Source organism: Eleutherodactylus coqui, chromosome 5, assembly GCF_035609145.1.
Source record: "Eleutherodactylus coqui strain aEleCoq1 chromosome 5, aEleCoq1.hap1, whole genome shotgun sequence".
NCBI classification, from domain to species: Eukaryota; Metazoa; Chordata; class Amphibia; order Anura; family Eleutherodactylidae; genus Eleutherodactylus; species Eleutherodactylus coqui.
This window is the reverse complement of record NC_089841.1, coordinates 215,248,937-215,261,211: the sequence shown is the minus strand read 5'-3', so window position 1 is coordinate 215,261,211 and position 12,275 is coordinate 215,248,937. Positions and strand designations below refer to the sequence as shown.

The following is a 12,275-nucleotide window of genomic DNA, read 5'->3' as shown; positions in this document are numbered from 1 at the left end:
GAGGCTCTAGTACCCTGTTGTACCGCCTCTAGCTTGGATACAAGATGTGATACAGGCGGGCATGGAGGCTCTAGTACCCTGTTGTACCGCCTCTAGCTTGGATACAAGATGTGATACAGGCGGGCATGGAGGCTCTAGTACCCTCTAGTATCAAAAGGCAGTCAAGTTTAAATGCCCTTTTACACAAAACGATGATCGCTCAAAATGATCATTGAGTGTAAATGTGTGCCCATCATGCACTTACCGTGCACTTTTCGTCCAACACGGACTCCAGGTCAGCATGAAATCCTCGTCCCTCAGGAAGATAAGATAACAGTAATGCTGAGTTACTGCAGGCAACGCTGATAACATTCTTTCAGCTGCTGTCCCGCTGAAGAACAATAGTGATGTATTTAGAAAACAGACCACCCGCTGTTCTCTAAATACATGCAATGAAGTACTAAAGGGCTGATTTAGCCCATTAGCACCTATGCCAAATGATCGCTCAGAATTGTCAGTTTCTGACGAATTTTGAGCGATCATCTGTGTGCGTAACTGCACCTTAAGGGCCAAACGACCTATTGTCCTTGATTATTCCATTTAGGGCCTTTTTACATGGAACGATCATTCAGATTCTCACTGGATTCTACAAATCTGAACGACAATTGTTCAGTGTAAATGACTGAACGCCAAACAATATAATTTGTTTGCTTATCATTCGTTGTACAGTTTGGTCAGACATAAAAAACAAATGAGGATCGGCCTGTGTCATCAGGGAGTCGCTCATCTATGAACAACTGCCTGTTTACGGTTGGAGCAGTTGGACTATTTTGAAAAATTTCCAGAAAAGAGCTCTGATTGGCTATGTAATCCCATGTGACACAGTAGAGAAGGACCAGCAGCTATGTTAGGACTGTGATGCAGCACAGAATTCAGTGTGTGAGAGGTGCAGGAAGCAGCACAGTGAAGTCTGCAGTGGTGTAGGGCATGCCTAGAGACAGCGCAGCAGGTAGTGTCCCCCATGCTGGGCAGCTGCAAGGAGTGAAATTGCCAGACACCAAAAGGGACCTGATGATTCGGGGCCAAATTGATGACTGAGTGAAGTGGTCAGATAACTGGGGTGAGGTGACCCCACAGTGTGTAGGAGGAGAGGGAGTCTCCCCATCGGTGTTACAGGACCTGCGTGATAGAGAGACCGTTATTCGACGAGCTAGATATTGGATGGATGTAAGTGCATTCACTACCCCAGGACTGTGTAAAGTCTTTGACCAGCATGGGGGATGTGCACTTTACAAAACTATGTTAATGCAAGCATAGTGGAGTTATGGTGCCCTAGCAGAGTGTGAGACTTCACAGCGTTAATACTTATGTTGTAATGTAATGTATCTATGATGTACAGCATGATGTGAATTATGTAATGGCACAGAAAGGCACCTGATGAGTAGAGCAACACTGTAGATTTAAGGTGGAATATGATATAGTAATATTTCCCAGTGAAAAGCTGTTTTGTGATAAAAGACCTCAGTGAAATTTGTGTGTATGACATGGCACATGAGAGGTTGGGGCTGTGGATGAGGAATCCCAATTTAATGCTATTGCCGCATGTTGTGTCAGAGAGACCCTTGTGCTGGTGACGTCTGGCATTTTTTGTCGAAAGAATACAGCTCCCATGGAGTAGAATGGGTCAGTCTGGAGATACTACACCAAACCGACTCAAAAATATGTGAGGGAATTGAGAAGTGTCATCAGAAGCCTGTCTGTGGGCTCCACAAAATATTTGGCCTTGATACCAGAGAACCCCAGGGTTGGTGTATTCTATATGCTTCTCAAACTACACAAAGTTGGCAACCCAGGGAGGCCAATTATCTCAGGTATGGGAACACTCACTGAAAAAATTTCAGGATGGGTAGACGGTGTCCTCAAACCAGTGGGGAGAAATACAACTAGTTACTTGCAGGACACCACGGACCTACTGAACAAACTGTCAACAATAGATCGCCTCCCCGATGGCACCATCCTGGCAATTATGGATGTGGAATCCTTATGGTTCAACATCCCACATGAAGATGGACTAACTTCCCTGCCAGGCACACCTTGAAGCCAATGGGGTTGCCTCTGAATCTGTGTTACTACTCACAAAATTCATCCTGACATACAATTATTTTTCCTTTGGCAAAAAGATATTCCTGCAACTCACTGGAACCGCCATGGGCAGTAAAATGGCACCGCAATATGCCAACCTTTTCAGGGCAAAACTGGAGAGTGACTTTCTGGCCTCCTGCTCCAGTAAACCATTGGCCTACTTACGCTACATTGATGATATCATAATGATCTGGACCAACCCCAAACAAGAACTAATAACAAATTCCATGAGCGTTTAAACGTATTTCACCCCACCTGACATTAAACTTCTCATTTACAGAAATCAAATTTTTGGACACCTCCATAAAAATTTCAAACAACTCAATACAGACATCCCTATACCGAAAACCGATTGACCGGCCCACATACCTTAGATGGGACAGTTCCCATCCTAAACACATCAAAAAGTTCATCGTCTACAGCCAGGCCATCACATATAACCAGATCTGCTCCAACCTAACAGACACAGAGGAACATTTATACTATCTTAAAGGGACATATTTTAATAAGGTCTACCAAATCATTGAGTAGCCCTGATGACCAAATCCCCAGAGTCATCAGGATAACCAGAACTACTCCAATATACAGAAAAGGAAGAAAACGGTCATGTACCTCTAGTAGTGACCTACAATTCACCGCTAGAGGTACTAAGGAAAACCACAAAGAAACTCCATCACACCCTACACAAGGATGGCCGTCTGAAAGCCATATTCCCGGACCCTCCCTTTCTGTGTTACAGGTAACCTACAAATTTGAGGAACTTTATAATCAGGAGTGCATTACCCTCCGACACACAAAAAGGAACTTATCCCTGTAATGTAAGGAGCTGTAAGTCCTGCTCACATCTACTGACAATGTAAGGATACAAATTCTTAACACACAACAGGACTATAAGTTCCCTGGGACATTCACATGTTCCACATCCAATGTTGTGTGATCCTGTGCAGTAAATATCCTGTTGGGGCCTTTATGTTGGAGAAACAGGACAAAAACTAAAAGCGTGGATGAGATCTCACATCATACAATTTAAGAAAAAAAGACAGAATTACCTGTAGCGGAGCATTTTTCTAGTAACACACACAACATAGAAATATGAAAATGATTATATTTAAAGGCAATTTCAAGTCTCAATGTCACAGAAGAATTTGGGAGTGCAAGTTTATAACCATCATTGATACTCTCAATAACGGAATAAACCTCGGAGGGGGCTTTTTGCATCAGTGGAGAATATGAGAAATCTGGAGCAGAGATAACTCACTGGCCTGGTGACCCCCTAAGACCAATTTAGAGACCATAAAACTTTCACAGCCCTTATCAGTAAAATAATTAAGTATTTACTGCTCTGCTCATCCTGTTGTTGTATTTTTCTAAGTGCAAATTAATCACACCATGTCTGTGTCTTTTCACATGTATATGTATATATTTATGCTTCTTCAGATCTATTTAATTTAGCCTAAAGAATGACCCTGAGTAGATTCAAAAGCTCCCTGTAACATCATGTATTTTTGTTAGCCGTTAAAAGGTATCATATCTACAAGATTACTTGGTTTCTCTTACTGAGAGCAATCACATTCTGGAGAAAGTCTAACAGGTGCCAGGCATGATTGGAGAAGACCCGTGGGACAAGTGCCCTGCTGCCGCCACATGCGGGATCAGATATTGGTAGCCTATTCTGAGGATCAATTTTAAAAGGCTGGATGATCCCTTTAAGTTTAGAATACAACATAACTAACATGTCCTCACTTTTTTCAAGTATCCATACTACCAGCAGCAGGTATGTTCACATCTGTAATTATTTCAGGCTTGTACTTTTGTACTCCGCCTAATATTGGGTTAGGGATACAAATACGTCATTAGACAAGGTTAGTAAATACTACAATACATTTTACTAGCTATAGGAGGTTCCATGGTGTAATGGTTAGCACTCTGGACTTTGAATCCAGCAATCCGAGTTCGACTCTCGGTGGGACCTTTTTTCTTTATAACACCTTCTTAGCAAATAGAACAATTTAGGCAATAATCCTAATAGTAAAGGGCTTTTCCCATCATTTAGTGCTATTGACAAGGCCATGCTTCAGTTTCTTGCACAGCATTTAACTTAGGGCGCTACTATGTAAGAAACAACTGTGAAGGGGCCACAGCACTGCGATATCCCATTCATTTTGAGGTAAATGTAAGAGGTAAATATCCCCCTATACTCTTCCTTAGTTAGACCTCATCTGGAATACTGTGTCCAGTTCTGGGCACCCCACTTTAAAAAAGACATAGACAAAGTGGAGCACGTTCAGAGAAGAGTTACCAAGATGGTGTGCGGTCTGCGAACCATGTCCTATGAGGAACAGTTAAAGGATCTGGGCATGTTTAGCTTGCAAAAAAGAAGGCTGAGAGGAGACTTAACACCTGTCTACAAATATCTGAAGGGCTGTCACAGTGCAGAGGGATCAGCCTTATTCTCATTTGTACAAGGAAAGACTAGAAGCAATGGGATGAAACTGAAAGGGAGGAGACACAAATTAGATATTGGAAAAACTTTCTGACAGTGAGGGTGATCAATGAGTGGAACAGGTTACCACGGGAGGTGGTGAGTTCTCCTTCAATAGAAGTCTTCAAACAAAGGCTGGACAAATAACGGTCTGGGATAATTTAGTGATCCTGCACTGAGAAAGAGGTTGGAGCTGATGACGATGGAGGTCCTTTCCAACTCTACCATTCTATGATTCTATGAATTCAGTGACTGCAAGCAGAGATCTTGAAAATCATGCACACGTAGTAATTGGAAAATTGTGTCGCTTTTCACTAAACAAAGAACAAACTTTATTTGCTGAAACTGATACATTTGTTTCCATTTTCTGATAATAAAGGAAATTGAGTTATTTTTATGATCATGACCTCCATGACTGCAGCCATATGTGATTTCTCAGGTATCTCTTCATTACAGCTAACTTAGTGGGAATATACTGTAGGTGGTGAAATGATGAGATGATTAGCTCAGAAGAGCCAGCGAAGTAGGTTGGTTATAATCGCTGTTGGAATTAATCTAAGAATATTTTATTGGATAGGTTAATGCTATTAAAATCTTTTATTATCTTAATATTTTTGGGATAAAACAATAGCAACTAGAAATAATTATTCAATTAATCATAATGATAGTAAATTATATTTGTCTAATTATTCTTAGAGCGCTTATCATAAAAAAACCCTCATTATACGTATTAAAATTAATTAGCGCCGAGTCTCCAAGAAAAGATTTATGGGCAAGACAGATTAATAATAAGACAATATAAATGTACAATTTTCATTCTCCGTTACAAATTACACAGACTTTTCTATATTTATAGATGTAATTAAGGGAAATAGTTACAGATTTTTTTTTAACTCTTTCCCTTTTCTAACACAACACTGTATCAAAATATTAAAGCCTTTTTCAACTTGAATATATTATGCCCTAATTTATGGAAATTGAAAATCTTTACTAACCCCGTAACATTCCATTACATATATATTTGTTTCATGGGTTGGAAAGGGTTCCTACGAAATGCCGTACATTTACTGTATATGGATGGTGGGGCTCAGGAGGAAGCCGGACGTGTGTGACAGCCAGTATCCAGTCCCCGCAGGGATGAAGGAAACTCCTGCCACTGCTGTGACAGCGGTGGCAGAAGTCCGCGGTATGCTCCATATCTTTTCAATAGGGCTAGCACTGCTGCCGTTGGCCCTATTGAAAAGACTGTCGATATCCCGGGGTCATTCTGTTTTTTTTCTCGCACAGTGAGGCGAGAGTTTTCTCAAAATATATGCAAAAGCATATTATGTAAGTTTACACCTCAATGAAGTAAGTTCTCTCTATTACTTTCACCCTGTCTCTTTCAACACATACCCAGAATGCGGGATTCTTTTTAACTTTGTTTTTCTCCTGGCATAAATTTTCAAAGGACACATTTAACTGGGTGAACAGAACACCCAAGCACAGACCTTCTCCAAGGAACAGTTGTAAAGCTACAAACAAATTATCCTATGCGGATAGGAGGTGTGGGTGGCACAACACGTGAGAACAGAAGGCCACAGAGCGTAGCTTGTATCTTTGTCAACTGTCCCTGTTCTGCGCAGCGTAATTTAATTCCCCTCACCCCACTGCTAGCTGCATAAGGCCTGCAAATAATTCTTAGTGACTGGACTCGCGAGTTTGCACAAGGTCTGAGGCCACAAAGAAAGCTACAATATTTCCATACTAAAGCGTAGTTTGTCTGTCTGCTTTGCTGCAATGTATGGGTGACCGAAACAGAAATATACGTCTCCCAATGTACAGACCATGTTTTGCATAGGCATATAAACATGATGCAGCTTCTTTCTCTGCTTCCTCTAATACAACGCCATTTAAGTTCTCTGCTGGTATACAAACATTACCACTAGCAGCAATATATCCTCTGTAGAATATATCTCCCTAAAAACAGACCATATGTAATATATAGGCATATAAACGTGATGCAGCTTCTTTATCCTGTGCTCATCTGCAAAATGGTCGATAGTTACACTGTGCCTGTGTTAAATATGACTAGGTCATGTGATGCAGGTATCCAATGAACTGCCATCCCTAAGCAAGATGGTTTAGTAGTAGAGATGAGCGAGCGTACTCGGTAAGGACAGATACTTGAGCGAGTATCATCCTTACCGAGTACCTGCCTGCTCGCCCGCACAGATTTGGGTGCCGGCGGGGGTGAGTGTTGTGTTGCGGGAGTGAGCAGGAGGGAGCGGGGTGGAGAGAGAGAGAGATCTCCCTCCCGTTCCCCCTGCTCTCCCCCCGCTGGCATCCGAATCTTTGCGGGTGAGCAGGCAGGTACTCGGTAAGGACGATACTCTCACGAGTATCTGTCCTTACCGAGTACGCTCGCTCATCTCTATTTAGTAGTCTTCATCTGTGCAAACTATGGTAACTGCACTATAGTAATAGTAATAATAGTTTAGAGAATATTCACAGAACACATCTATATAAAAATGCTAGAATATTTTGTCCTCGCTCGGTGCTTGGAGATCTACTGTTAAACTATATGGTTTCCAGACATGAAAATATGATATATTTTTGTACTGGATTACCTCACTCATTTTCACTCTGCTTCTCTTCTAGGTATCTAGATACAACCTATGGTGTTGACTTTGTGGCCCCTTTTCACTATGTGCGTACTACAGCTCCTGTAAGTACCATTGGTTTTTAAATAATAATCTTCACGTATTTGTATGCAGAAATGGTTGAGTGAGGCTACATGCACCCGAGCACGAGACGCGCAAATATGAATTATATTCTTTTGAGTAGAGTCATACACATAATTAATGTTTTCCCTCACAGCACTGCTGCAAGGTATAAAATCGCTGCTTGTCTTATCTTTTCGCGTTCCTGAGAATGCATTGCCCATTGTTTTCAATGGGACCTTAATGACGAGCAAATCAAATCAATGGGAAATCAATGGGAAACACTTGTGATCGCGAGAAATACGTGCGATAGAGGATCGGACTTTCACAGAAGCGATGCGAGGAGTTTTGCTTAAGAATGTCTCGCATTCCCAGGTAAAATGTACATTAATAAGTGTGATATCAGGTTGAGTTTCTTGGCCCCCTATCTCGCTCGCCTGTGTGAATGTAGCCTAAGGTATGGAAACCATAGTGTATTGCAGAGAGAGCTCTTCTAACATGTTGGAAAATCTTAGTAAAATGTAGCAATCTCCTGGTTTCTTGTAAGAAGAGCTTCAGGTCCTACAAAGCCCAAGATAAAGAAACAGTACAGTTTTATCTCTAATGAATATCTGTGGATAGCTGTTTTGGGGTTCTTGCCCCTCTTCAGTACAGAGCAGGGTACTGGTTAGCTGGATGAGATGCCTAAGACACATCTTTGTGGGGTACTAGAACTTATTGAACAGACCTACTTGTGAACCTCAAAACAGCTGTCTGCAGCTGGGTCACTCTTCCGTTTGAAATAGTCTTTGGTTTGGCAAACATGAGCTAATTTAAATACTTTCCCATGGAGCATAGTGTGTGAATAAAGACTTATTTTCACACAGAGTCTCTTTTAGGAGGATCAGTACCTACCCCTTTCCAAGTCAAAACCCGAAATGGGCCCTGGTCAGAGAAAATTTACATTGATGTTGTAAAAGTCGTGTGACAGGAACTAATATCATGTAAGACCCTCTCTGACGTGGCTAAGTGCAGCAACTCAACCTGGCATTGATTCTGCAAGTGGATGGAAGCTGTCTGGAGGGATGTTAAGCCATGCCATCTGGATAGTCACCCACATCTTGATAGTATTTGTGGGTGCAAAATCTCTATAGGCCTATCCACCACATCCCATAAATATTTGATTGAGCTCATGCTGGGCAAACCTGCATGCCATACTTATTCGTAGGGACTCTTCTGAATGTTCCTCAAACCAATTCTGGACAACTTTAGCCCAATGGCATGCTGCATTATCCTGCTGGGATGCCCCATAATTGTGAGAGTACATGAAGTGCATGAAGAGCTACAAATGGTCATCAAGCAGTGAAACGTAGTGGGTACCAGTCAGTGACGTGTTTAAGTGGAACCAGCCTATGCCATGAGAACACACCACACACCAGTATGGAACCACCACCAGCCTGCTCAGTGCCTGTTAACAACTGAGGTCCATGAGCACCACAGGCAAACCCTAATATTAGCCCAAAACAATTGGTCCTGTGACTCATTGGACAACGGCACATGTTGACTGTCTTCTAGCAACCTCACCAAACCAGGAGAGACGATGTGTCTGGTGTTGTGGTGTTAACAAAGGTACTCTGGTGGGTCTTCTGCTCCCATATCCCATGGAAACTAAAGAACACTACACTAACCTTAAGGATATGCATGTGGAGCCTCTTGCGTTGAATGTAGATGTAATTTCTGACTGAGTCGCTTTTCTGTTCGCATAGGCAACTCTAGTAGATGCCAACAGTCATGAACATTAAGCACCCGTGGGCGGCCACTGTGCTGACCACTGTGGGTGGTAATGCCTTCTATGACGATTTCCCGGGACACATGTGACACTGTGGATTGAGGAAAGTTAAATATTCGTACAACTTTAGAAATGGAATTCCCCACGCATCTGGCACCCACTATCATGCCTCATTCAAATTTCGATAATTCACATCATTATGCCATAAACACGCTGGCCAGTATTCAACCTCACTCTTATACGGGTATAGACACTCCCAAGCCATTTATTGAGGTAATATCACTTCATAATGAATTTAAAATCTGCTATCCCATGACTTTTGGCACGTCGGTGTATAATAAAAATTTTGACATCTCTTCTGTGTTTTGGACCTGCTCCTAGCTTTGGCTTGCTAATACTGATGCAGAATACTGACCAGAACACTGCTATATGAAAGTGTCCTTACAGATTGCTATTCGTCTTATTTCCTAGCAACTCCCAGGCCGTTATCTTCCTTCCAGAAAACATCACAATGTGTATATGCACGGAGTCCGCACACAAGGACTGACTGTGCAAGGTCTGGACCACACAGACTGCTGGACTCGGATCTCATATTTTAGCTCATTAGACAAGCCACTATAAATAAACCCTAATAAAGTATTCCTCAGAGCTATCCATCCTCTCTGGGTAATTATTCTGTATTTTCTAGCTTTAGCGCTTTAACACCCCGGCCATATATTCAGCCCAACCAAGATTATTCTTGCAACATTCAAGCATATTTCTAAATAATAGGGTAGTGATTTGTTAGCGACAATGAATTACTATGTGACATTCAGACAAGGATAGTTGATGATCGCCTCCGCTCATATTTATGCCTATATTCATCATTTGTATGTAGCACGGTTTGTAGGAAGATAAATTAGAAAAATGGGATTAGAGCTGATCGATTTCAGCAAATACATCAGCCATATTCATTCAACTATAATGTATGCAGAACTTCTCAGAAGTTTGGAACTAAACTTGTCCTCACATTATTTTTTCACATTTACGTAATATCATATATATAATATATAGTAACAGGGGTGACCGGAAAAAATTCTTCTTTTCCTGGAGCTTCTAGACTTGAAACTTCTAATCTGATGCCCAACCTTTTTCAAAGTGTTGCTTGCTGCCATCAATATATGATTGGCTTTCCACAGAAGGCCCCTCCCTCTATCAGTGTGAGGCCTTATTCAAACTAGTGTTATATCGCGATGATTTTGCCGCGAAAACGCCGTCCGAAAATTGCGAGTTTAAGGATCCTTTTACATGACCTGAATTCTTGGGCCGATATAACAAATGACAATCGACATGCATGATGATTGGCACACAGGCCTCGATTCAGCTTATGGGTGCAAACAATCGTAATTAAGATCGTTTGTTTCCATAGGTTGGCTGTACATCTCCTAGTTCATATGTGGAGAGGAAGAGCCAATCAGCAAGGATTTTCAGGTTTGCTGAAACTGAATGTTCAGCCAACAAACGAGCGTTCGTCAGCGGATTGTTAGTCCTTTCACTTGTCCCTATTGTTGACTGATCAAGCATTAGGAGGAACGTTCAGGCCTGATACACCTCGTACTTGAAAGCTGTCAAACTTTGATTCGCATAGTTTGCATAGGAGAAAAGTTAATATTTAACAGAAATAGTCTACATCTAAGTATAATGGCCCCTTTACACCAAATGAGAACCTCCCGATTCTGGTCCAAGTCAACGAGTTGATGATGTCATCACCAGCATGTTCGCGCTCGTGCAGACTGTTGAGATAGGCAAATCATTATTGGGAATCATGAACCTCTCGTTCAGTGCTTCACATTCCTACGTGAAACGCCGAATGGGAAGAGTATAAAAGCAACAAGAAAACAACGAGGATTTTTCTCCGGCTGAAACAGAACAACGAACGAGAAGCGCACAATTCTCGTTCCTTCGTTGGCTTGCATTTAAACTTTTGGACGATTTTTGTAACAATACATTCTATCTAAATGCAGCTTACGGGTACCTTTACACAGGGGTAAAAGTCAAATCGCTAGTTTGAGTGGGTTTTTGGCCAATAGTCTTACTACACACAACAACTCTATTTTTCATATCTGTTTTCCTTGTAGGAAAGGTTCTCATAGATTTTCCGGGCTGCTTCTTCATATGTGTATATGTCTAACATAGTAATTAATTAGTAACCCTCAACACGTAATACTGTAATAGAGGGATGTGTGTGGACAGTCCAGAACTAGCAAGTTTCAATCTATCAGTCTGAAACCTTCTGTATATTTCCAACTACACATTATAAGAATACATTTACTGATACAATGTAGAGTAAACATGGTGCCGTCTAATAAAGAGTTTGTCTATATTCTGTTTTGAAATACAGAAAGTTCCAGAAGTTCCAGACTATTCTACTGCCTTCAAGAACTGTCATTCCCAATTTACGGACACAGCAGACTACCGGAGGCGTGGAAGAAACACCTGGCAAGATGAAAGTGGCATATATGGCAATAAGGCGTTGAGACAAAGGATGTTCAAACCAACCTGTCCCATCACACCACATCTATGAAAATAAAATATATTTATAAGTACTGTATTAACCCAGATGATTTCGTTATACATCGACTTCACAAAAAATTCACACTATTACTACGTTTTTCTAATATTAAAATTTAGCATACAAATGTCTACCTGTAACTTTATTTAACTTAGTCTGCAGATATAGATGTATCAGCAATTAAGAATAAATGAGACTGATTAGCCTCAGCAGTCACATGATTCTTATTAAATGAACATTATTTGGAAGCCTTTCAGCATTCAGTTTGCCCATGTTTTTCTGGACATGTAAGTTTATTATTGAAGCTCCCTTTTTTGAAGATCAGAGGATCAGTATGGTTTAGCCGCCATCAATAAATGCCTAGAAATCTATAAAGCTATTAATAACTGATAGGGCCGCCCACTGGACTCCAAGTAGAGAAATAAGAGGGATTAAAATGAATAAAATACCAATTAAAGGGGTTTTCCAGGGAAATACTATTGATTACTTATCATCAGGATAGGTCATCAATAGTTAATCAGCCGGGGTCTGCCACTTGGGACTCCAACTGATCAGCTGAGCAAATACAGAGGTCGGAGTGGAAGCAGCGGAAGTCTCCGTGCGGACCTCTAGGTAGTGGCCGGCGCTTGTAACTGCAGGCACGGCTCTTAT

General features: G+C 41.4%; 1 protein-coding gene and 1 non-coding gene across 3 annotated transcripts in view; both read left to right on the top strand.

Annotated features, from left to right (window-relative positions):
• Positions 1-11,870, top strand: part of CFAP95 (cilia and flagella associated protein 95) — a 31,745-nt gene extending 19,875 nt beyond the window's left edge. For both annotated transcript variants that reach the window (XM_066602004.1, XM_066602003.1), the window contains 2 exons: positions 7,244-7,310; positions 11,454-11,870. In XM_066602004.1, the coding sequence (XP_066458101.1) occupies positions 7,244-7,310; positions 11,454-11,636 (250 nt within the window). In that variant the 3' untranslated portion in view covers positions 11,637-11,870. The remainder of the gene's footprint in view (positions 1-7,243; positions 7,311-11,453) is intronic.
• Positions 4,022-4,093, top strand: TRNAQ-UUG (transfer RNA glutamine (anticodon UUG)). Its single transcript has one exon. It is a non-coding gene; the product is annotated as a tRNA-Gln (tRNA).
• Positions 11,871-12,275: the final 405 nt, after the last annotated feature.